We start from the raw sequence: 26865 nt of genomic DNA on the forward strand, positions 1-26865 counted from the left end.
CAATGTGGATGTTAGCAGTTGTAGTGAGAGAGTCTGTTCCAGGTACTGATAGCACCTGCTGTTCAAAAATAAAATGAATGCATTAAATAACCAAATAGGGATATAATGCATTCATGGCTTTAGAAGAATATCTAAAGAGACCACTGGTTGCCCTGAGATGTGACTGAAATATTTTGTTAGACCTTTTTTTAGGTAGCTGGATGGTTTAAAGAAAATCCTCACAAAATTGGTTAGTAAGTTGGGGAGCATTATTGTTTAGTGGTTTACCCAGGGGTGGGAAATGTACTGGTGTTTGACACTTGATTTCAATTCACCTGACTCCACAAAGGATTATTTGTGGATGTTGGGAAAATGACAATGTGCCATTGTTTATAAGGTTAGCTGTGGAAATGCATTTAATGTAGACAAAAGTGCTGGGCCTGAAACGTTGCCTATTTCCTTCGCTCCATAGATGCTGCTGCACCCGCTGAGTTTCTCCAGCACTTTTGTCTACCTTCGATTTTCCAGCATCTGCAGTTCCTTCTTAAAGAACTGCATTTAATGTTGTTTTGAAATTTAAGCTAATGTTTGACAAAATTCTGCTGACTGTGGAGTCATGATGCTCTTGCCAATTTGTTTTATTGGAACAACGTTGCAAGCATCTTGGATTATCACCATTTAAGTTTGATTCCATGAACCGGAATGCTAAGCAAACTGACTATTATATCTGTGTAGATAGACACAAAATGTTGGAGTGACTCAGCGGGACAGGCAGCATCTCTGGATAGAAAGCAGGGGTCGAAACCACTCTTCAGACTTTCATCTGCAGTTCCCTCCTACGCATTTTTTTTAAATCTGGGTAACTGATTTAATATTCTTCACATTTAATTTATCTGAAAGACAGTGCAATCCTAGTGGATTGTTATACTTGGTGTACATTTCCCTTTCATTAGATAAACAGATCACGATATAAAGAGAGAGAGCAACTTGTAACACTGTGGTGGGCAGTGCAAGTGAATCTCCATGGCTGTTCTCTAAAGGATGGCTGCAGGACTGCTTGCTGTAAATTACCTGGCACAATGAACCAGCTCGTAATTAGCATGTCTGGTGATTTAAATGTGGGGTCAAAGGTCCTAAAATAATAACTGGTGATGAAAGCATTTTTTATTGACCATACTGAAGAAACAAAGAACTACAGATGCAGGTTAATTCAGAAAAGAACACAAAGTGCTGGAGTAACTCAGCAGGTCAGGCGGCATCCTTGGAGATCATAAAATAGATGATGTTTCAGGTTGAGACCCTTCTTCACACTGATTGATTGGGGGTGGGGGGGGGGGGGGAAAAAGCTGGAAAAGGGGAGAGCAGGACAAAACGTGACAGGTAATTAGGTTGACATAGTGGGGGGGGGGGGGGAGGGGGGGTGAAAGGCAGGTGGTTGGAATATACTGCCAATCGGAAAGATGTTAACAGCACCTCACTATAATAGCCATTTCATTCCTGAGTGACTCCAAAGTTTCGACATGGAAATTTACTACAGATTTTGGTCATTATCTGTATGAAAGATTTCCTGATAACAGGTGAAAATCACAATGCTTTCGAAGCTATGCAGGGTAGTTTCAATGCTTATCTTCGTTTTGGGTGTTTTGTTCATGGTAGGCCATTTGTCTATATTTATTCAATGTGATTACTGAGTTTTGAGTCAGAATTTTACCATTACATCTCGCCCTTCCTGTATAAACAATTCTATTGTCTGCACAGCTTTTCTGTATGTTAATCTGAGTCCCATCCATCTTTCACACAGTGTATCTGCCTGAGTCTCTTCATTACACTGTTATCTGTGCCTCACTGGAGCCTGGCTGTCCCAGCCACTCTCTGTGTTAATCTGAGTCTGCCTGTCCTATTCACTTGCTGCACCTCTTGGGGGGGGCTTTTCTGCTAATACGTGGCTTATCTGACTTTATCACCTTGTATCTTGTGGTCTGCTTGTCTTGCTGTGTGTGTGCCAGTCAGCCTCCCTGTCTACCACTGGGGACACGGGGAACTGCAGATGCCGGAATCTTGAACAACACATAGTACTGGAAGAACTCAGTTGGCCAGGCAGCATCTGTGGAGGTAATGAACAGGTGACATTTTGGGTCGGAGCCCTTCTTCAGTCTGAATGCCTATCCATGTTCTCCTGAGATGCTATGCCTGATGATTTAGTTGATGCTGCCTGACCTGCTGAGCTACTCCAGATCTCTGTCTTCGTCTGTAAACCAGCAGTTCATTGTTTCCACTTCTCGCATTCTTTTATTTTGCAATTCCCATCAGTTTTCTCCTACCTAATTCTAAGGGTTTGAATCCTATTCTGCATACTATCCATAGTCATTAAAACCTGTTCTACATACAATGCACAGTAGTCATTAATTTGTATCTTAGTTTAGTTTAAGGTGCAGCACAGAAACGGGCTCTTCGGCCCACTTACTTCGTGCTGCCCGGCGATACCCACACACTTACCCTATCCTATACACTAGGGACAATTGTCAACTATATCAAGCTAATATACCGAAAAACCTGTACGTCTTTGGCATGTGGGAGGAAAGTGGAACTTTCAAGAGAAAACCTGCGCAGATCGTGGGGAGAATGTACAAACTCTGTACAGACACACGCTCGTGGTCAGGATCGAACCCAGGTCTCTTGCACTGTAAGGCAGCAACTCTACCGCTGCACCACCATGCTGCACTGAGCCTTTATGTTAGAACTAACAAGCCATCTGATTGTGGGAGGCATCACATTCAAACACAAATCTGCCTTCATCTGATAGATTATCATAGTTGATTGAAAATGCCTATTATTCATTTAAAAGTCTGGAGGCCAATTACAGCATCCTTGCTTGAGTGAGAATTAAAGCTAAGTATGTTCTGATCTCTGTAATTGACTGGATAAATACTAAACCATCAAGTGTGGCTACAGGCTGACTCCACTTCACGATGGCACATCTTTCAACAGAATAAAGCAGTTCAACAGTGTTGGCCACAGCAAGGGACCAAATCAGAATGCCCAAATTAGAATATTTAATTATTCAGCTGACAAGAAAGGGCTCTGTCTTATTCCACTTGACACTTGACAAATGCTAGGCAAGTGACAAACATAAGAGATAAACAAGGAATGCTGAGATATAGGAGCCAGAGGCAATGGGATTCAGGAGGGGGGTTGAAGTAGTAAGTGGAGGGGTGAGGGGAAGGCAAGTGGAGGGATTGCGCTCTGAGCTTTGGTTGGAAAGTAAGAGGCTTCTTTGTCAACACTGTGATAACAGCAGTATGAACAGATGGCCCTTGATGGCCCAGACAAGTGAGAGCGGACGAAAGAAGAATCGCTCCCCTGTCTTGAGCAAAGCTCTTTCGGATCCCGAGTTTAAAACAACAGGAAGATAGAGTGAGTGAAAAACGGACACGCTTTTTTTCAGTGAACAGAGAGCCCGCTGTTCGTCAAGATTGGCTGCTTTCACAACTGTTTGCTGTTGTACTCTCAAGTTAAAGAAACTAATCAACCATACAGCATCTTTTCCTGTGATCTTAAGTTTGGAGGGGGGAGGGCAGGGGGGAGGTGAGGGGTGGGGAAGGAGAGGCAGGCATGTTTTCCCTTTCAAAATCAGAGCTGATTCTCTGAAACCACTACAATGTCCGAGTGAGCATTCATTGTATATAATATGAGGGTCTTTTAATAGGGGGAGGTGTCATCCATTTACCAAGCTGCAAAAGTCTGGCAGACGGTTCTGTCTCTGCATTTGGGAGGTGTCTGCTTTAACCAGTTTCCCCCTGCACATTATTGTGGGATCTATGTGCACTCAGCATTTTATAACAAGAGACAGCAAGTTATTCCAACCAGAGGCATGTCATAGTGGAAGCAAAATCTTTCCTCTTTCATTAATAAGCTGAATACATTCCTGGAAACTGTTTTGGATACTGGGCAGATGATTGATATTTCCTTTCTGCATCCAAGTTTGCTGTTGATCATATTTGCAGTTCAGGTAGGATTAATTAATTAAGTACAAATCAGATAAATGAACCTGTTCTTCCTAATGTGTGCAGTTGAGTGAGTACCACACAGAACAATGTATTTGCCTACTAAACAAAAGTATGTTAAAGTGCTTTGTTAATGATATTACATGCATTTTAAAAAGGCCATTTACAGCATCAATACACAGAATTCTTTGCAATTCAAGTACGAGGGGTTTTGCCATTCTCATCGAGAAAACTGCTGAATGCGACAGTATGCATTGGTCAAGATTTTCTAAAGAAATTAATTCTATGCCAACTTGAAAGTGATGGAGGCAATAAGCAGCACAGTACTTTAGTTTAGGGATACAGCGCGGAAACAGGCCCTTCGGTCCGCCAAGTACGCGCCGACCAGCAATCCCCACACATTAACACTATCCTACACACAGTAGGGACAATTTTTACATTTTATGCCAAGCCAATTAACCTACAAACCTGTGTATCTTTGGAAGATCTCGGAGAAAACCCATGCAGGTCGTGGGGAGAACGTACAAACTCGATACAGGCAGCACCCGTAGCCAGGATTGAACCCGTGCCTCTGGCGCTGTAAAGCAGCAGCTTAAACACAACGTGCACACATCTTGGGATCACCTGCATGTTTGTTTCATTTGACTTTTCCAGGTTCTTATCAATGCTTGGGTTTATAGTTGAATTAGCAAATATAGATATATATGTTCAAAGGACACTGAGCGGCATGTTCTGACCTTGTTAAACAGTAAACAATCCAAATTTCCACTTGTACAGTCTTATTTTGATTCAATTTGATCTTTTTTTTAAAACTGGAGCAGTGATAAAGTAGGCAGCTCTTATTATGAGTGCATGGGAATTTAACAACTAGCGTACTCATGAAAGAATACAGTAGGTTACTAGAGATATAGTGATTAGAATTGTGAGAAACAGCTTGGTGATTGAATGGAACGGAAATACACACTTCCTGGATGGACGGTCAAAAACACTTCTTCACACTATGAATTATTCTAAGGCAGGCCACAATAATACCAGGAGTCCGTAATTGTGAGCTATGAGTATTTTAAACAAAAATCGTCAGATGAATAAAGCAGAGCTGAGAGAAATCGAATAAAAATTGAATTTCAAAATTCAGCACACGTGCATGCATATCCCCCCCGCACCTCCCCCACCCCTCAGTTGCCCTACAGCCTCCAATTTACACCCTATTTGTTTCATCAGAATAGAAATCATGTGAAATTTGTAAAAGACAAAGTGTCTCTGCCAGTCACTTATCACCTAGGCCAGAGGATGGAAATATGTCCTTGAGGGTCTGTTTACTTTAGCTTTTTACATTCTGCAGCTAAGATACATGGAGTATTCGCTGACATTCACCGGGCAAACAACAGTTTGTGGGCAAGGTCCTCAATGAATATTTCACCTGTTTTTACTGCCGAGAAAAACATATGAAGACTAGGGAAATTGGGAAAGTTAATGGAGATGTCTTGAGACCAGTCCATATCAGAGTTGAGGAAATGCTGGATGCCCTAAGATGTATGAAGGTAGATACATCTTGTGGGCTGTTTGGATTTATCTAAGGATACTGTAGGAAGCCGGGGAGGAAATTGCAGGAGTCCTGACTGAGATATATGAATCATCATTGGACAGTGGTGAGGTGCTGGTGGACTGGAGGGTGGCTAACATTATTGGCACTATGTAAGAAGGGTTGGAAAGAGAAATGCGGGAACTATAGACTAGTAAGCCTAACATTTATGGTAGGAAAGTTACCGGCGAGGATTCCGAGGGATAAGATATCCATGCATTTGGAAAGTAAGGGGTTTAGTTTAGAGATGCAGTCTGAAAACAGCCCTTTCAGTCCACTAAATGCACACCGACCAAAAATCACCCATACACTAGTTCTATCCTACACACTAGGGACTATTTACAGAAGCCAATTCACCTACAAGCCTGCACGTCTTTGGAATGTGATAGGAAACCAGAGCATCTGGAGAAATCGCACACAGTCACAGAGATTGTACAAACTCTGTCCTGATAGCAACCGAGGTCAGGATTGAACCTAGGTCTCTGACGCTGTAGGGCAACAACTACTGCTGTGCCGCCCTAATGATTGATTAGGGATGGGGATAGTCAACATGGTTTTGTGACTGGGAGATTGAGTCTCACAAATTTGATTGAGTTTTTTGAAGAAGTAATCAAGAAGATTGATGAGGGAAAGGCCATAGATATAATCTACATGGGCTTCAGCAAGGCCTTTGATAAAGTTGTGTATGGTAGACTGCTCTGGATGCCAAGATTGCATGGGATCCAGGGGGATGTAACTAACCAGATAAACAATTATCTTCATAGTAGGAAGCAGAGGGTTTATCTTTTGTAACTAATGATGTGCCTCAAGAATTGGTGCTGGGCCCATTGTTGTTTGTCACCTATATCAATGATTTGGAGGTTTGCAAATGGCATTAAAATAGGTGGTATTCAGGGCCAGATTTACATATAAGCTTCACAAGCTTAGAGCCTCGAGATCTTGGGGGGCCTTGGCAGGACTGGATTTACCTATAGGCTTCATAGGCTGAAGCCTAGGGCCTCAAAATCTAGGGGGCCTCTGGCCAAGGTGTTTTTTTCCCCAGAGTAAAAGAAATCTAGAGGAAAAAAAATTGGAGCACTATCAGCGTTTCCACTTTGACGGTAATTACCCGAAATTCTGGCTCCAGCCCGCTGGAAGTTTTGGGGGCAGAAATTGCGCCCATCCTCGCCTGCGCAGTAGCTGGTGATGTAGTAGCGGCGCAAAGTGACGCTGTTTCTCGCGCGTGTGCAGTGGGCCCAGGCGGGTTCAGATCTCGATTTGCACTCTACACAATCATTTCTACTCCAGGGGGGAATATTGCATTGTGGGAGTGGTTTCTCCGGGCCGGGGGGGGGGGGGGGGGGGGCTGCGGTGTCTGCGGCGAGGAGTCGGAGCCTCGCTGGGAGGGGGGAGAGAGAGGGGGGGGAGTGAGGAGAACGGGGGGGTTGAGACAGGGAGAGAGAGAGATGGGGAAGGGGGAGAGAGAGAGGGAGGGGAGAGGGGAGGGAGAGATGGGGAAGGAGGGAGGAGGGAGGGGGGGAGGAGGAGGGGGAGAGGGGGGAATTATCTTTAGTGAGATTGCAAAATTAAGGTAGGTTTTAGAACAATTATATTTTCTACTCCTTATGAATATTATCAAACAATTGGAACTGCTTTCTTTTCCTTCATAACAATACTGAAAAATATGTATTCCATAGTTTGCGACTTTCATTCTGCATCATATTTTTAATGTGCACACACTAACACAGTCGAACAGTAACTGGCAATCAAATCAACACAGAAACCATTTTCTAAAATAGGTTTTATTTACTGCAAAAACTTACAGTATTTTATTTGCAGTGTTTGCATGCTCCTTTATAACATTTTACAGTACAACTTAATTATTAAAACAAGGACGGCTTCAATTCTTGATTTAAAAAAATGTATACAACAATGTGCCCAATCATCCCATGCCAACCACTCATTACTCTTGACTCAACCAAAATTATTTATGAAATATTGGTCTTAAATTTGGTGCTCCAAAATAAGGCTCAGAATGCACCAAAGAGCATCTAAAACCCCAGAGCTTCCAGGGCCCTTTAGCGGGCCCTGGACCCCGGCCGCAAGGGTCTTTGAGCGTCGCACTTAAGATATGTGCTGCGTGCACCTATTTCGCATTGTAATCCTGCCATGCCAACCCCCTTTTTGAAAAGCTTCGTACGGGCCTGATGTATAATATTTTTGACACTGTCATAGGCCTTTCTTACATATGCTGTCACAATGCACTGTAGTCCGTAAACAACACTTCAGTAATTTTCCTTGCCCTCCATTTCAGAATAATAGTGTTTTAAGCCGATAACTCGACACTAGCACTGGCAATAAATAAAAAACGCAGCTTTCCAGCCCTTATCTCATTGGCCACGCTCGGCTGCGCACCTTGTCAATCTGGTGGACTCGTCCATCTTCCTCTCGTCGTGGGGTTGGGGGATTGGGAGGGGCCTCACAAGTGGAATAGCCTAGGGCCTCTCTTCATCTAACTCTGGCCCTGGTGGTATTGTAGACAGTGAAGGTGGTTATCAAGAATTACAGTGGTTTTCTGATCGGCTGAGCAAGTGGGACGATGAATGGCAAATGGAATTGAATTCAAATAAGTGTATGGTGTTTCATTTTGGGAAGTCTCACTAGGTCAGAGTTTCCCAGTGAACAGCAGAGTCCTGGGTGTGTTGTAGACCAGAGATATCCAGTACAGATACTGGGGCAGCACAATGGCGCATTGGTATAGTTGCTGCCCCAGAGATCTGGGTTAAATTCTGACTATGGGTGCTGTCTGTGTGGAGTTGTTACATTCCCCCCGTGACCGCGTGGGTTTTTTCTGGGTGCTCCGGTGCTCATGGTTGGCGCAGCGATAGAGTTGCTGCCCTACAGCGAATGCAGCGCCGGAAACCCAAGTTCGAACCTGGCTACGGGCGCACTCTGTTCTGAGTTTGTACGTTCTCCCCGTGACCTGCATGGGTTTTCTCCGAGTTCTTCGGTTTCCTCCGAGTTTGTCGGCACGGACCAAGTGGACCGAAGGGCCTGTTTCCCCGCTGTATCTCTAAACTAAACTAAACGCACTGCAAAGACGTACAGGTTTGTAGGTTAATTGGCTTTGGTACAATTGTAAATTGTCTGTTTTGTGTAGGATAATGCTAGTGCTATCCTACTCAGTGCTAGTGCTATCCTATAGACTGCGAGCCGAAGGGCCTGTTTCCACTCTGTATCTCTAAAGTCTGAAGTCTAAAAGGAACATAGTTCCTTGAAAGTGACGTTGCAGATTGATAGTGGTGAAGAAAACTTGTGACATGCTGGGCTGCATCAGTCAGGAAATTATGTATACAAGTTGCGATATATTGTAAAGACAGACTGAAGTAACTCAGCGGGTCAGGTAACATCTCTGGCGAAAATGGACAGGTGACGTTTCAGGTCTGATTGTTGGCTAAGGATGGTGTGATCCTAAGAGGAATGCATTGTTGCAAACTGTGGAACTGATCGACTGACTTTTAGTGGAGGTACGGGGAAAAGAGGGAGGAGAGGGGAGAGTTTGCAGAAGTTGCCCCAAATTAGAGAATTCAACATCCATACCGCTGGGTTGTAAACTATCCAAGCAGAATATAAGGGCTGCTCCTCCAATTTGTGTGTGGCCTCACTCTGACTACAGAGGAGGCCCAGGACAGAAAGCTCAGTATGGGAATGGGAAGGGGAGTTCTCCTGGTTAGCAACCAGGAGATCCAGTAGGCCTTGGGGGGCGGAGCATAAATGTTCAGCAAAATGGTCGCCAAGTCTATGTTTATATATACAGGAGTCCACATCGGGAACACGCAAGCTGTAGATGAGGTTAGAAGAGGTACATGTGAACCTCTGTCTCACCTGTCAGGGGTCCCTGGATGGAGTCAAGGGGGAGCGATTGCAGAGAAAAATACCTGGGGAGGAGGTGGTTTGGGTAAGATGAATGGATGAACAGATGAACCAAGGAGTTGCAGAGGGAGCAGTTTATGTGGAAGGCAGAAAGGAGTGGAGATGGGAAGATGTGATTAGAGGTGGGATCACATTGGAGCTGATGGAAATGTTGGAGGTGATGTGTTGGATACGGAGGCTGGTGGGGTGAAAGCTGAGGACCAAGAAATAGTCTGTCCTTGTTGCATCTGGAGGGAGGGAAAGTGGGAGCAGAACCACATGACAGAGAGGAGACACGCATATGGATAGGAAAGGTTCAAATGGATATGAGTCAAACGCAAGCAAGTGGGACTAGCTTATATGGGGCCTATTTGCCAGTATGGATGGGCTGAAGGGCTTGTTGCCTTGCTGTATGACTTTATGACTTAACAGTTGGTGACAACATTTTCGGTAATGCAAGATGACTTTCTGATGACTTCCACTATTGATGCCAGTCAACAGTGGTCTCACAGAGACACCAACATTGTGGACGATTGGCTCTGAGCTGGGATGCTTTGATACCTTCTGATATTCAGTGTCCAGTGCCAGTAAGGTAAACATCTGAGAAATACTATCAATTATTTTCTTTTTTCTGTGGCATCCTCCCACAACTTATCTAGATAACGAGACATCATGATTATAGACCTACCAGCAACAGTTGGACAGATCTATCACTCGTACATGCTGGCAGGAGACACCATTACTTCAGTTGCGTGATATATAATGTTGCTTTCAACTTGATGTGCATGCTGGAAAACCCATATACACAGGGAGCTATTATTTTGATCTGATTATTTTGTGTTCTCTTCCAGGAGATCACCAGCAATTCAAGAGTCAAGATTGTCCAATTGAAGAATTCAAAGTCGTATGCAGATCCCTGCCAATGACTGCGCAGAACAACTAAAGTGCAAAAGAAAATCAGGCTGAGGGTGCCTTCATTGTCCCAATGAATGCCCAGAACAATTGAGCTACCAAGTTTTGGAAAATTTATATCTTTGAATTTTAACCAAAGGAAGAGGTATGAGCCACGTGCCATGCCATCTGTGTCTCTGCTTGTTCACCCTCCTTACACCCACTACGTCAAGGCCCACTGTATCACAGTTGGAAGAAAATAATTCGCAACTAGGTAAGGCCAATAGAATGGAATTAAGTTGATATTTTATTAGAATGTTGGTGGAGCTGATTCTTCTGGTAAAGCTCTCCCAATGGGTCAAATGGTAAATAAAGTGATATTATGCTAAATGTTATGGACTAAGAAGGATCAATACAGTATTAAGTCTAGATTGATTGGTTCTAGATCCAATAATGCTCATATGCAGGCCAGTGAACTGGATTTCAGTCCTTATATATTTGGGCAGTTGAAAGGGGCCATCAACATTAATTTTAGGGCTCATTATTAAATGCCTCAAAACGTGAAGGCATCGGCTAATACTACAGTCGCTCCATTGATGAAGGTATGGCTGTGTTCACTACTTCCCTTCCTTGGGTCAACAGCCAACTCTATTGACTTGCTGATCTTAAAGGTGTTAATTTCACTTCATGACCAATGAGTCGATTGTAGCATTACCATTTCCAGTCTGACTTTAAACAAACTAGCACATATCAAGGATGATATTCAGGAATTATCCTGCTGGTGCGAATTAGGATTTCAACTTTAATCTGCTGTTTTTTGGTCAGGCACCAAAGAGCTTTGACAATGTTTCGGAAGAATCTTCCTAAATTATTGTAAAAGTATGATTCAATCTTTATAATAATTCAATCTACAGTATTATTGGTTAAAATACCAAAGTACAAAAGCACTAGCAATCTGAAAATGGAATCTTATTTAAATATTTCTCCGTGTTTCAAGGGTTAAAGGAGGTATCTAGGCTGTGGTGTGGTTACGGAGGGGTTTTTTCTGCGTGAGATCTCATTAGGCTGGCTCACACACTGCCCCCAAAGTCTCATCCCAGAGAGAAGCCTTTGTCCAGATAAATATGCACTGTAATCTAGCCTGTCTTTGAGTGGTGGCCTATTTATTGTCCCTGGGAACTGTGTACATTTGTGTATAAAGAGCACCCGCTCAGGCTCAATTCTGTGTGTCACTCTCTCCTTCAATATTCTGGGCTCTAATGTGAGGATGGTGGCCCCAGGCCAAATCCTATGAAGGAAAGGGGTGACGGAGGGGGAGGGGGAGGCGGAGGGAACAGAAGCGAGCCTGCCACTCTGGAAAGGACAATCCAACTCCCCTCCCCACTGTTGTCTGTGGCACCAGAAACAGAAGCTGTCAGTTTATTATGAATGGAGTGAGCGTCTCACACATAGCAGCCTAGACGAGGCGTGTAGTTCACACGGCCTGCAAGCAACTCTTCTCTGCTCCTCTTGAATGGAGGGCGAAGGAGCTTGGCTAATTTTCAGGAATATTTAATTGTTACAGACATGGAGGCAATTAAGGAATGCTTGTTTAATGAATAGCAGGCTTTTGGTTGCAGAAGGAGTATCTGTCCATCTCTTCATCCTTCCTCACTCTTAGGTGCACTGTGTGGTTTGTTTTTAGTATTGTATAAAACTCTAAAGTTCAATTCTTTATTAGTGTAAGCTTTCACTGTACACTTTCCAGCTAGTTTCATTTCAAAAATGTTTTTGCAATAGGTGTCACTAGGCAGTCTAGCCATTTTGTTATGCAGATTTCATTGGATTAAGCTAATTTATATTACTTGCTTCAATTGTACATTGTACTCTAATTGGTAAAAGTACTACCAAACTACATTTAATGATCAAATGTGCATGAAAGACATTTATGTTCTTTGTAGACAATATAGAATTTGTCTATAAAATGTGCAATTTATCATTCTTGCACATCTCACCAACGACATTGCTGTTTGCAAGTTCAATGAACCGCTTGCCTATTGAATGTGTTTGAATGACCAGCTGAGTAGTTGGGCCCTTAATTATTGTTAGTAATCCACAAATTGTTCCCCCAATAGAAAAAAAGTCCAGTTATAAACCCAGTTGGTCAAGATTCACTGAATAACAAACTTGCAGCAATAGGGGGAGCAATGTACTGCTCTGATACAGGGCTTGAACCAATGCTCTTTGTAACTGGTATTGGAACTATGCTGGTGTCAATTTTGGCAGCTTTTACGAAACGGATGCCATGTACAAGACTGTCAACCTGAAAAAGTTGTAATTAACTGATCGTAACTGTCTACATGTGTCAGCGTGCAGGGTACACTTCTGATTGAAACCCATATTGGTATGGGAGTGATGTATTTGAAAGGGAGGGTCATTTACATTTATTTAACATCTTTTGTGATCTGAGGACAGTTCAGATGGGGGGGGGGGGGGGGGGGGGGGGGGGGGGGGGGGGGGGGGGGGAAAGACACTTTAAAACACACACCCACCAGGAATTATGCAGAACCTTGAATGTCACGGTATATCACAGGTGCATTACCACGGATAAAATGATTGGTGACTAGGGAGCAAAGGGTAGGGCGAAAACTCCTGAGAGTGGGCTGATGACTTGGTCATCTGTGGTAGGGCAATTAACCCCGAGGAATTTACAGAGATCGGAGATCAAGAGAACAATGTTGTGGGTAACTGAGTGAAGATAAGGTTTGAGCAACAGATAAGATAGGGCAGGGCAGGGCAGAAGTGGCCGATGTTGATGGTGAAATAGTGTAAGCAAGTACTTGCAATAATCAAGTAATCTGGCAATAGTGTTTTCTGTTGTAGGAAAACACAGCATTACAAAGAAAGAATAGCAAGAGGCCACAATAGCAATATGAGAATTATCAAATGTAGGACAGATAAACCTCTCTTTGAAAGAATTAATGTTACTGTAAACAATTCAAATTCTAATTTTATAAAAAGATTATATTAGCATGAAAAAAGTGGAACCAAAACCAGAAGATTGATCAGAACAAGCTGCCAGTGGGCAAAGGTCATTGGAAGGCCTTGTCTACCCAGGTGGTGTGTGAAGATTAAAATATGTTTATAGAGTGCAGTGGGAGGATAAGAGAAGGGGCTATTTAATAATGCAACCTTATTCAGCCAGGCAGAGAGTAGGATTGCAAGGAAAAAAGCAGATTAAATTCCTCCTTTTAACAAGTGAAAGATCGTCGTGGATTTAGTAGCATTTTAGATTGTCATTCTGTGTCCTCTAAAAGAGTCCATCTGATGAACCAGGGTAAACACTCTGGCACCTCCTCACTCTGCCTGATGTCCAAGAGAATGGTAGACATGGTATTTTCCGATGTTGTGAAGTTTTCTTGTGCTGTTTACTCGGTTAGCACTCATTTTTAAGCTATTCTATCTCCATTCTTATTAGAATATGGTACATAGCGACACTAGTCCGCAGATTTGACTGTGAACTGTGTGACAATTTGAACAGCTTATTCCTGTGTGCAATCAAAATCTATACTAGCCTGCATTTTGATTGTCTGGACAATTGAAATAATTGAAAAAAATATATACATTTTCCTTAAAAAATATATTGGGGTTTTCATCTGGTCTGCATCCCTTAATGCTGTCAGCAAGTCACTCTATTGACCCAGCTGACATTTAACCATGATCCTCCTGCTCTAAGTTGCTTAATCAGGCAAAGGAACATTAAGTAGATGCCGGCTGAATATTGTTAAAGGAACATGCAAGAACTTAGAAGGATGGAGCCAAGAAAATCAAACGCCCACTTCATTGTGACTGAATGGTATAACACTATATGATAAAATGCTATTGTGTGTAAAATCCATCCCTCTCTGTCTTTCCCTCTCTGTCTGTCCTCCGCTCTCTGTCTCCTTTGCCTTCCTTCCTCCCGATTGAGAAATGTACATTACAATAGAGATTTTCAGTTCATCAAACCCAGCATTTCAGACCAAAGTCGATCACTGTTGGGCAAATTAAAAGGCATGACGAGCAGGTTGCATTTTATTCATAATTTTAAATAGCGGGCTGCATCTCTTTAACACAGCTGGAGATAAATGACATCTTAATAAGTTTCTTCATCTGTCATGGTTGGAAGATGAAATAGCTTTGTTTGCTTCCCAGTGTGGGACTCGATCTCTCTGTGAAGGAATAAGAGAGTTCCAGGCCAGCGCCTGTGGAGAAAGGCGGGCTTGCTTTGAGTCTTGTGTTTGTTGTTGCTATGCACCCAGAGAGCAAGGATTAACACTTTGTGACCTGGGATTGGCCTGTGTTTGCTGCCACCTGGGTCAGCAAGCATGGTAAATCCAACCACGCCTGACAGAGAATTGGAGACCAGCTGGAACTTTTAATTTAAAATAAGGTCCATGCACTAGGCAAGGGCAAGGGCAAGGCTGCAGCTTCTAATAGAAAACTGGAAAAACAGTGCATTATAAAAAAAATTCAGGAGGGAAACCGTCTATGAATCCATTTAATTTAGTTTGGAGATACAGGGTGGAAACGAGCCCTTCGGCCCACTGAACCTGCACCCACCAGCAATCCACTGTTTTAAACAAAGAAAACACACTCTGCTGGATATTAAAGATCCCATGATGCCATATACATTTTTTTTTCTTTCACAGAACAACGACAAAATTATAATTCAAAATTGTAAAGCCTTGCAATGGCATAACTTCGTTGTAGGTAAAGGGGATTCTTATCCCTTCAATCGTTAATTTATACAAGCAAACGCATTGGTCGAGATAAGGCCATTTGTCAGAGGTTACCCAAATTGAAGAATTCGATGTTCATACTGTTGAGCTGTAGACTGCCCACACAGAATATGAGGTACTATTCATCGAGTTGGTGTGTGGCCTCATTCTGTCGATGGAGGAGGCCCAGGACTGAAAGGTCACTGTGTGGATTGGAAGGAGATTTGAAATGGTTAGCAATCGAGGGAACCCAGTAGCCTTGGCAGACCGAGCGCAAGTATACAACAAAACAGTCGCTGAGTGTACGTTTGGTCTCCCCAATATACAAGAGTCCACATCGGGAACACCAGATGCAGTCAATGAGATTAAAGGAGGTGCAAATAAACCTCTTATCTCACCTGGAAGGACCTCTGGGGTCCCTGAATGGAGGCAAGGTGAGAGATAAAGGGACAGTTCTGTGGTTGCAGGGGAAAGTATCTGGGGAGAGAGTGGTTTGGGTGTGGAGGGATGAGTGAACCAATGAGGGTGTGGTCGCTGCTGAAGTTGGAAAGGGGTGGAGATGGGAAGGTGCTATTGGTGGTGGGATGATATTGGTGGTGGCGCAAATGTCGGAGGATGATGTGTTGGATGCGAGGGCTGATGGGGTGAAATGTGAGGACCAGGGGATGTCTATCCTTGTGCAACTTGGGGGAAGGGAAGCGAGTGCAAAACTATGGGACACGGAGGAAACCTGGGTGAGGAATCCATCTGTCAACAAATTGTCTCTAAATTTAAACAAAACAAAGATTATGCTATTTGGGAAACTTAAAACAAACCCTCAAGTACAATTGAAAATAGATAACATAAGTATAGAAAGAGTATATGAAAATAAATTTCTTGGTGTGATCTTAGACCACAAAATCTGCTGGAAGCCACATAAAAAACCACATCAAAGCAAAACTGGCAATGTCTATAGCAATATTGGGAAAATCAAGACACATTCTGGACCACAAATCATTACATACTCTGTATAATACACTCATATTGCCATATCTGAGTTACTGTGTGGAGATATGGGGTAACACCTACAAAACCAACCTACAGCCGTTATGCACATTACAAAAAAGAGCAATAAGAATTATCAATAACGTTGGAGATCTTGAACATACCAATTTATTATTCTTAGTCACATACACTGAAGTTCACCGATCTGGTTAAATTTAAGACTGCGCAAAGCAAGAAATAATTTACTTCCAAGAAATATACAAAAACTGTTTATGGAAAGACAGGGTGAGTATAATTTGAGAGGGGAACATAATTTTAACAACTCTTAAAGGTATGTGCATAGCAATCTGTGGTGTGAATTTGTGGAATGGTCTGGAACAGGAGATAAAACTTAACCCAAACATAATTAAGTTTAAAAAGATGTACAAAAACACTTTTTTTTAAAGGATATTGGGATGAGGATAGGTGATTGTGTGGGATATTTGTTATACTGATTGTATTGGGAAGGGTGATTATAGGGTGATGGGTTGTATATATGACTAAGATACTGTATAGTATATGAGGGTTTTTTCTTTTCTTTTTTATTTATTTTTCTCTCTTTTTTTGTATGGCTTTGTAAATATTTGATTAGTGTATACATGTAAATAATTTGGTGTACATATGGTGTACATATAGCTGCTAAATTTGTATAAGATAATTATAAGCAGTTGAATAAGGGGTGGAAATTAATAAGCTTTAGCTTCTTCCTGCTCCTTTTCGGACACATACAATTTCATTTATTTATAGATATTGTTTATGACACTTTATAAATATTCTTGTTTTGTTTTTTGTTTGCTATTTCACACTTGCTTTTTATTCTTTTTTTTCTGTTCGAAATAAAGAAATAAATAAATAAATATGTCGGGAGAAGAAAAACTACAGATAGACACAAAAAGCTGGAGTAACTCGGCAGGTCAGACAGCATCTCTGGAGAAAAGGAATAGGTGAAGTTTCGGGTCAAGACCCTTCTTGTAGTTCTTTCCTACACCGAAGTGATCTATGTTTACTAAAGAAAGAAGACATCTCTGATGTCCTAGAACCAAAATCCTCATCTTGGGAGCAGATACGGCAGAGACAGAGACATTGAGAGTAGGAGATAGAATCATTGCAAGAGGCAGGGTGGGAGGAAGTGTAGTCCAGATGACTCTGGGAGCCGGTTGGTTTGTACTAGACATCAGTCCCCTGTGATGGAGACAGAGATCAAGAAAGGGGAGAGAGGTGTCAGAGATTGAAAAATGAGATAATCTCTAGATAAGAGATGGTCTTGGCACCATGTGTGCAGCGGACATTATGGGCCAAAGGGCCTGTTTTTTGGGCTGGACTGTTCTATATTCAATGATTAAGAATGTGACAGAGAAATTATACTTCCCTGTGTAGGAAGGAACAGCAAATGGTGGTTTAAAATGAAGATAGACACACAAAACTAGAGTAACTCAATGGGTTAGACAGCACTCTGGAGAAAAGGAATAGGTGAATTTTCTACACTCACCTATTCGTTTTCTCCAAAGATGCTATCTGACCCATTACGTTATTTCAGCTTTTTGTGTCTTATCTCATTACAACGGTCAGGGACAGAGGGGAATCAAATATTAGATTGCATAATTCAAAGGGTAAAAGGAAAATGTTTAAAATGTTAGCTTTGTACTTTAAAATCTGGCAACAATTTTCAATATGGCAGAATGAAGTTGAACACAATTCAATTAAGAGACTAAATTAAATCTTGCTGAGCCGGAGAGGATGGATTGGTTTTGCGATTACAATTACCATGGTAATAGTAGATAATTAAGATGTAAATTTCAGCCCTAAATTACCATACCTAGTTTAATGGGTAATTAATGTTTAATATTCTCAATGATAACTGGGAAGCTAAAGATGCTATACCATATTCAGGAAACAAGAAGTGAGGGAAAAGAAATGACCAGCGTAATCTGTAAACCTGTAATTACTAAAATCTTCTTAATCCCTGAATTTGCTGGTTGATTTGCTCGATAATATGCTTTACTCCTACCAGTTATTTCTCCCAACAATTTCTCAGAGTGAAGACGAAAGCGCTGAACACCAAGAGAAAAGAAAGTAAAGACCCTACTTTCATGTTTAACACCTTTTTAAAAACCCATTGTGTGGTATTCCCACAGCCTCACCTGAAATTTAATTTGCTAATAATCAGATTAAGTGTAAAATCTGTTATTAGTCTAGTGCCTAATCTCCATGTTGCACCATGAACTACCATGTTGCCTAATTTAAGCCAAACCAATAAAACACCAAAGATTACACTCAGCAGTTATTAAACCCTTTTTAAAAATTGTTTAACTCTGAGTGAAGAGACTGGTTGTTAACAATTTTTGGGCTTTAATGAGTCCATCTTAATGAATCTGTTTCCTCCTCTCTTTTTCCAACACGTGCACAGTCCTTACCATTTCAGCTATCTGCTATTTTTTACAGAATGTAACTGAGATGTGACTTTTGGTCACTTTGAAGCCACGCCCTTAAGTATTCCACCCAAAGGCATTGACTTTAAGATCTGTCAGTGGTTGAAATGTTTGTCAATGGAGTTGTCAGGTTTCCTGGTGAGTGACCTCAACCCTCAACCCTCCCCCCCCCCCCCCCCCCCCCCCCTCCCTCCAAGACACCTGCAGTGCTCCAGCCTCTCGCTGCACCCTATCCTATAGAGCATTGTACTTTTGTCCTTGTCACCGTTGGGCTGTTGGCTAAGGTTGAAAGGTCATGCCTCAGCAAGCAGCAAATCATTCCTCCTTGTCTTCCCATGTCAGGTATTGGGTCATGACCCTAGTGGAACCCAGTGGGGGGGGCAGCTTGATGATGACAAAGACATTGATTTTTTTTGACAAAAAATCACTGCTGTACACATTTGACGGGATTGAGCTTTATATAGAATTTGCAGCTGTATATAGAGTTGTGCCAGGAAGAATATCATCATCCTTTAAAAAAAAAAACTAAACCATAACCAATGCAGGATAAGATCATCTTGCATGTAAATATTTCACTCGCTATGGAATATGCACATAAGTAGGTGTGGGCATTGAAATCTGGGTGTCATACATTCACTATTTGGTAAAGTCAATTGGAAATCTATTCATTTAAATGAATGTCTGTGCTGGCAGTTGAAGGAAGACATATTTTGCCCACTTCCTCTCCTAAAATAAGAAGAGAATTGTTAATAGTACTAAAGCTTCCATAGTATGTTACAAAACATGAACGGGCCATTCACACCTAATATGTTTGTAAATATCACCCCCACCTATGAATATTTGGGATGTACTGCTATTCTCCTCACTGTTTGTTACAATTAAAAGTTTTGTATCATTTGTAGGTTTTGAAATGGTACCTTGTACTTCGAAGTTCAAGTCATGGATATAAATCCTGGCCAGCAGTGATCCCATTACTGATCCGGACGGAATAACACTGCATATCTTTTTCTAGGCTCAAAAACAATAATTTGCAATAATACTTGTCTGCTTTTCCCAAAGCAGTTTCCCTGCCATTGGGCGCTGTGGCCATTTCCCAATTATTTAATAGGCTTTAATTTTGTTGACTGGTTTCTAGTTAATTTTATCAAATACATTTTATAAATCCAAATTCACCAACGTAAGGCCTCTCTGCTACTTCACCAAAAAGTTAAATCTTTTACTCAACGATTCTCCTTTACCAAAAGTACATCCTAGCTTTTCTTTATTGATCAATATTTATCTAAATTATTATTAATTTTGTCCTCAATTATCATTAAACATAGCCTCCACAACACAGAAATTAAGCAGTCTGGCTAATCTGTACTTGCTGGCTTTATCTTTACAACAATATTTTGATCAAGGATTTATTATCTGCAATTCTCCAGTCCCCCAGCAGCACACTAGTTATGCCCACTACTCCCACAACTTTGTTCTGCTTCCCTAAGTGTGCATCCCATCTGAACCTTGTGACTTGCTCACACATATTAATCACTTGTAGGAAGGAAATGAATGTAAAGCAGCCAGATTTATGGATGACAAAAGTAAATGTGAAGGCATATCATGAAGAGAATACAAAGTTGTTTACGCATAGGTTGAGAGAGGCCAGGTGAGTAAGTAAATTGTTGACAAATAAGGAAAAATGTGAAGTTGTTCATTTTGGAAGGAGGAACAAAACACCAGGATATTATGTAAATAGGGATAAATTATAAGGTAGGGATTTGTGTATCCTTGTGCATGAAACACAGCAAGCTCGCACACAACTTGTCCATGCAGATCAAGATGCCCCATCTAAAGTAATGAAATGCTCGCCCTAATTTAATTGGGGGTCAGACTTTGCCAGAAAGAAAGTCTTACTGTGAGTGCGCAAGCCATCAGTTAGATCACATCCAGAGTACTGTGAATAACTTTAGTTTCCCTATTTAAAGAATGTGGGCCGGCCCAGGTGCTCTGTGTCCGGGGCAAGGGGGGATAAGGGTCATGATCCCGGAGTGGGCTGCCAACATTGGGTGAGAGTTCCCCCACTCAGTGTGAAATTGCGAGGGACAGAGCGTAGCACACAGAGCCGCCGGAGGTGAGGGTGGGAGGTATGAGTGGTGCCTCAGGGGAGGGGGGGGAGGTGTCGGTGCTGGGACCACCGCCGTGTCTCACCTATCACACCATCTGCACGGGAATGTGAATGCGGGTGAGGCAGCATCTATAGAGCGGTAGACAAAAATGCTGGAGAGATGCTGGAGTCTGAAGAAGGGTCAAACTCAGATATAGATGTTGCCTCACCCACTGAGTTTCTCCAGCATTTTTGTCTACATTGCCATTTTAAATAGTGTACGATGGGCTTAAGCCAATTGCTTGTTCTTTATAGGGAACCCGCCGACAGAAAACTATTCTCATTGATGAGTGGGAAGGAGTGTGACTTTATTTATTTATTTATATGCTTAAAAAAAAATCTTTTTGAGCCTGAAAACTTCTGTCATCAGCATGAGAGCGTGAGAATTTCGTCAAATGCGTGAGTCTCACACTCAATGCGTGAGAGTTGGCAGCCCTGTGATCCCTAGTATGAAGAAAATGTTCTTTCTCACAGGTTTGTGAGTCTCTCAACAAAAGTACATCCCAACTTTTCTATATCGATTCATATTTATTCAAATGATTAATCATTTTATCCTCAATTATCATTTTGAGCATCCACTGTGCCACAGATATTAAGCAGTCTGGCCGACTGATCTGCAGTTGCTGGCTTTATTTTGTCATCCTTTAGATGGAGAGTTTTGTTCTCAATAAGTATAATGGGAAAGGATCAGATAAATGGACTTGGGGATTGTCAGTTCAGCCATGATCCAATTGAATCACTTGTTTTATAATCTAAAGTAGCGCCAATCTTTCTGATACATAAGTTATATTTAATCAATTTTTAGGGTACATAGTATCTCAAATGCCTTCACATTACAGTTGCAAAATACTAAATTTAGTGCCTCTACGGTGAACTGTGTACAGGTTCGGAAATTCATTTTTTATGTCCTATTCTTCCTCACACTTATTTTGTAGATTCATATCAGTAGGACACTTTAAAATTTCTCATTTAGTCATTGCTCAACTCTCATTATCTTTTGTTGTCCTTAATTCAAATGTTACATCCCCCATTGCTGTCCACACTGATTCTCACTTCCATATAAGATCTGATTTCTGCCCTAACCCATTCCCACAGATTCATCTCTCTAAATTATTTCATTACCCTTTCAAAGATCTTCATCTTTGATCATTTGTCATTTCCTCTCAGGACATTAAAAGACAATTTTTGTGAATGAAAAAATGTTTAATCTACCAAGCAATTGTCTACTGCTCGACAATGAAGTAAAGGGCCTGTCCCACGAGCATGCGACCTGCTTGCGGCACACTTAACCAAACCAGAAGGGGGGGGCTGCGCGGAGGTCGAGTGATCCCCGTACAGGGCCGGTCCCACCAGCATGAGCCTGCATGCGGCGAGCACAACCAAACCGGAAGCGGGGGCCGCGCAGAGGTCAAGTGAATGACGTGAAGTTCGAGCGAAGTCCGGGGGAAGTTCGCGTGTGATGTATGGCATCAAGACGCTGCGTACGGCGTCAAGACGCTGCGTATGGCGTCGAGACGCTGTGCACGCCCGTTGAGGCGGCTGCGGGCCGGCAGGCCGTTGCCGCGCGGAATTTTTGGGCACGGTCAGTTTTTCGGAGCCCCACACGATGTCGGGATCAGCTCCGCACAACTCCATACAGTTACGGCAATCGAAGTGGGACCGACCCCACGAGGCCGGTCTGTTCAAGCGATCACGTTAGGTCGCGCTTGCCGCATGGAGTCGCATGCTTGTGGGACAGGCCCTTTAGTAAATGGTTCCGTGCAGCTTTGAAAATGACAGGAAAGTCTTTGTTGTGTGATTAAAACCCTTTTCTCCTAAACTAATTAAACTGCAACAAGTTACCATACTCTTATAAGTATTAATTTAACGAAAAAAGCAATTATATTCTACACTGTTGCCTGATTGTATGGCCTGTGGAGTAGGTTAAGTTCATGATTATGCAGATATATTTTAATGGATAATTGAAACAACCAAACTTCAAAAACCAGGCTCAGTTTGTTTGTATATGCATGGTCATACGATTTTGGTCATACGATTTCAACATGTTGCAATGTTTTGAAATAAGTGACCATTGCTGCAATACTGTGACAAAAATTGAATCAGGCCAATGTTATCCTACAATTTTCCAACCAATTCCTGTTGAGAAAAGTCGAACCATCAGAGTAAAGCCATGAACAAAGTTTAGTGCACTCTGTGAAGTGTTTGTAGTGAGATGGTCATTGTTATCTCGTGACTGCTGCGCAGGAATGATAAGGGGGTTGCTTGTGTTCCAGGCCGGCTATACTCACATTCAAATGACTCTTGAGGTTTCCTGAATTTTAATTTTTGGCAACAGCAAAGGTCATTCAACCCTGTCTACGTTGTTTGCGCTCGGCCTGCCAAGGTCTACTGGATCTGTCGATCGCTAACCATTTTAATTCCCCTTCATTCCCACACTGACCTTTCTGTCCAAAGAAGGGTCTTTTTTTTTCTTTTTTTTTATTTTATTTTTATTAGCAGTACAGTAAATCACATTAATACATCGCATATATCTTATTACATTATGTTGTACCACTTCATTTTTTGAGCTTTAAAAAAGATAGAAATAAAAGAAGTAAGGAAAGTAAGCAAGAATCGTGAAGGTGCAGGAAAGTGTTGGGAGAAGAGAACCCCTTAGGGAAGGAATTAGAGAAGGAAGCAAAGAAAAGAAATAAGACCCTAGAAAGAAAAGAAAAAAAAAGAAGAAAGGAAAATCAATCGCTCTATTGTAACACAAAACTCCGCAAAAAAGGATATACCAACCGTGTTTTTATTAAAAATTTATTTTATACCCCCCGTTTCCAGGTCTTGGTAGCCTTTATGTTATAACTTATTATTGCACCTTATGCTTGTAATAGTTCCATAAATGCAGACCATGTCTTTTGGAAGTGATCTGCTTTGCCTGCTAGGAGGAGTCTCATCTCTTCCAAGTGTAATGTTTCGAACATGTTTGAAATCCACATTTTTGTTGTTGGTATTGGAGCATTTTTCCAAAATTTAAGTATAAGCTTTTTTCCGATTATTAGCCCATAATTAAGTAAATTCTTTTGAAACATATTTAATTCTGGGTTACCTTCCGATATTCCAAAAATGATCCATTCTACTTTGGGTAGTAGTTTTGTTTTAAATAATTTTGTGAAGATTTCAAATATTTCGTTCCAGAATTTTTGGATTTTTATACAGAAAACAAAAGAGTGCGCTATGTTAGCTTCTTGTAACTGACATTTATCACAAATGGGTGAGACATTGGGGAAAAGTTTATTTATTTTAGTTTTTGAATAATATAGTCTATGTAATGTTTTATATTGGATTAGAGTATGTCGTACGTTGATCGAGCATTTATGCACATATAATAAGTGTTTATCCCAGCTCTCTTTTGAAATTTTTATAGCTAATTCTTGTTCCCAGTCTCTTCTAATATTATCTGTTGTAGGTATTTCTATATTCAATATAATATTATATAAATATGATATTAGATTTGCTGATTCAGCCTTTATCTTCATGGCTTCATCTAATAAGTCTGGGGGCATATTATAATAGTCTTTTGTATATTTTTTCAGATAATCACGGATTTGAAGATATTTAAAATATTGATTATTTTTCAAGTTATATTTCAGTTGTAATTGTTGAAATGGTAATAATTTCCCTAATTCATACAGGTCTCCGAGCGTTTTGATTCCCGTTCTTTCCCATTGTGTAAATGATTTATCTATAATTGAGGGTTTAAACGAAGGGTTATTGGCTATTGGCATTAGCAGAGATAGATTTCTTAATTTTAAGTTCTGTTTTATTTGTTTCCACAATTTGGAATGATAAGGGGGTTGACCCAAATGTTGACCCAAAGGGTCTTGACCCAAAATGTCGCCCATTTCCTCTCTCCAGAGATGCTGCCTGTCCCACTGAGTTACTCCAGCATTTTGTGATTCTTTTCGAAGTGTTCTTTAACCACTTCCGTAACAAAGGATTCCCCACAACTGATGCCAGTGGTCAGAAACAAGAAAGACTGCCTCATATTCTCTCTTTCACATGCTGTCACCTTTTTAAAGTGTCCTTGTTCTGCCTCCAACAGAATTGTTCAACAATGAAGCAGCAGAATCCCAGGACCATATCCTCCTGGACCTCCATGATGGGCTCAAGCTGACATGTGGCACCAATCAATCTGAGAATGTCAACTGGTACAAAGAAGATAAGCAGATCCTGCCCAGTGAAAGAATGCATATAGCACGGAAGGTTCTAGAAATTGTCGAGACTACATACAATGACTCTGGCCTATACCTATGCGTGGTGCGTGGAACAGGCAAGATTCTAAAAAACTTCACCGTAACTGTAGCAGGTATGAGTTCATTCCTTCATGCTTCAGATTCAGATTCAATCTTTATTGTCATTGTGCAGTGTACAGTACAGAGACAACAAAATGCAGTTAGCATCTCACCCAGAAGAGCGAACATAGAATAATGAACAGTAAAATATATATATGTACAAACAGTAGCAGTAGTGCAATTTTTCTGGGGGAAGGAGTGGCCGGTGGGGGTGACTGGCAATCACCAAGGTGCAGAGTTAAGTAGTGTAACAGCCGCAGGGAAGAAGCTGTTCCTGAACCTGCTGGTCTGGCAACGGAGACCTGTAGCGCCTCCCGGATGGGAGGAGGGTAAACAGTCTGTGGCTGGGGTGAGAGCAGTCCTTGACGCTTTGGACAGACTCAATGGAGGGGAGTGAGGATCCGGTGATGCGTTGGGCAGTTTTCACCACCCTTTGCAGTGCTTTCCGGTCAGAGACAGAGCAGTTGCCATACCATACTGTGATACATAAGGATGCTAACAGGGCCAAAGAGTAATAAATACACTTACTTTCATGTGACAAATGTATTCCATTTGTACAGAACATCATGTTAATATAATATTTTGATCACTACAATTTATCATTACTACTTGTTTTATATATACTGGTCTTTCATTCTGCGAAGATTCTTTGTTCTTCCAATTTTCTCAACAGCAAGAAAACAATGAAGTGTGAGGCCAATAAGATTTAGTAATTTTGTTGACAAAGTAAAGAATGCAGATTAACTTCACTACATTGTGAATGGCTGGGATTTTCATGCCCTGAATCATGGAGATAGACATAGGTCCTCTTTGAGTGGACAGCAACATTAAAGAAATTACAGAAAATATAATTAAAATTCATGTCATCGATTTTATCTGAGACATGATTGTTGTTTTCCTTTCCATCCAGTACTCTGGCAAATTTCAGCCATTAAGGGCGGCACAGTGGCACAGCGGTAGAATTGCTGCCTTACAGGACTAGAGACCCGGGTTTGATCCTGACTACAATTTATCATTCTGAATATCATTTATCAGTCTGAAGAAGGGTTTCGGCCAGAAATGTTACCTATCTCCTTCGCTCCATAGATGCTGCTGCACCCGCTGAGTTTCTCCAGCATTTTTGTGTACCTACAATTTATCATTACTACTTTATCATTGCTTTCTGTATGGGATTTGTACGTTCTCCCCGTAACCATGTGGGTTTTCTTCGGGTGCTCGGGTTTCCTCCCACATTCCAAAGATGTACAGGTTTATAGGTTAATCGACTTTGGTAAAATTGTAAAATTGTCCCCAGTGTGATTGCTAACACTAAACTAAACACTAAAAATAAAAACCGTATAGCACCATATTAGAATGGTTTGATTGTATAATCAATCCAACTGAGTGGAAGCCGCCAGAAACTGATGAGGTTCTCCCATCTAAACAACAATGATGCAATATAGAAAAATTGGTATGATGCACAAATTCAGACTGTTCAAATCAAGTTTGCACAATAGACTCCCTTGACTTTTGCCAGAATTTTGTAAAAATCTAATGATGGATTTGGATATACCTAGCATATCTCCTATAACCTCTTCTATAAAGTGCATCTGTGTATCAATGAGAGGATGGGATTGTAAAATGAGATATGCGGTTCATCAAACAGCTGCTAGATTCTTGTTTCCTACCTCTGTACATAAGGAATGGACACTTAAGGATTTTCTAACAATATTCATACAGCATCTTTACTTCATAGATTTTTGTTACCAGAAGTGTGCAATGTAATCCTCTCCAGTAACAAACTCCTTCGAAGACCTACTGTATATTATCATATAACATAAAGAAACAGCTCCATCTTTTTGCATTGT

The 26865-nt window shown here is 41.4% G+C and overlaps 1 protein-coding gene across 2 annotated transcripts in view; it reads left to right on the top strand.

Annotated features, from left to right (window-relative positions):
• The window catches only part of LOC129701606 (fibroblast growth factor receptor 4-like), a 54696-nt gene that overhangs the window by 3339 nt on the left and 24492 nt on the right, over nucleotides 1–26865 (top strand). For both annotated transcript variants that reach the window (XM_055642901.1, XM_055642902.1), the window contains exons 2-3: nucleotides 10308–10621; nucleotides 24769–25032. In XM_055642901.1, coding sequence (XP_055498876.1) covers nucleotides 10516–10621; nucleotides 24769–25032 — 370 coding nt within the window. In that variant the 5' untranslated portion in view covers nucleotides 10308–10515. The remainder of the gene's footprint in view (nucleotides 1–10307; nucleotides 10622–24768; nucleotides 25033–26865) is intronic.

Source organism: Leucoraja erinacea, chromosome 11 (genome assembly GCF_028641065.1).
Source record: "Leucoraja erinacea ecotype New England chromosome 11, Leri_hhj_1, whole genome shotgun sequence".
Classification (NCBI taxonomy): domain Eukaryota; kingdom Metazoa; phylum Chordata; class Chondrichthyes; order Rajiformes; family Rajidae; genus Leucoraja; species Leucoraja erinaceus.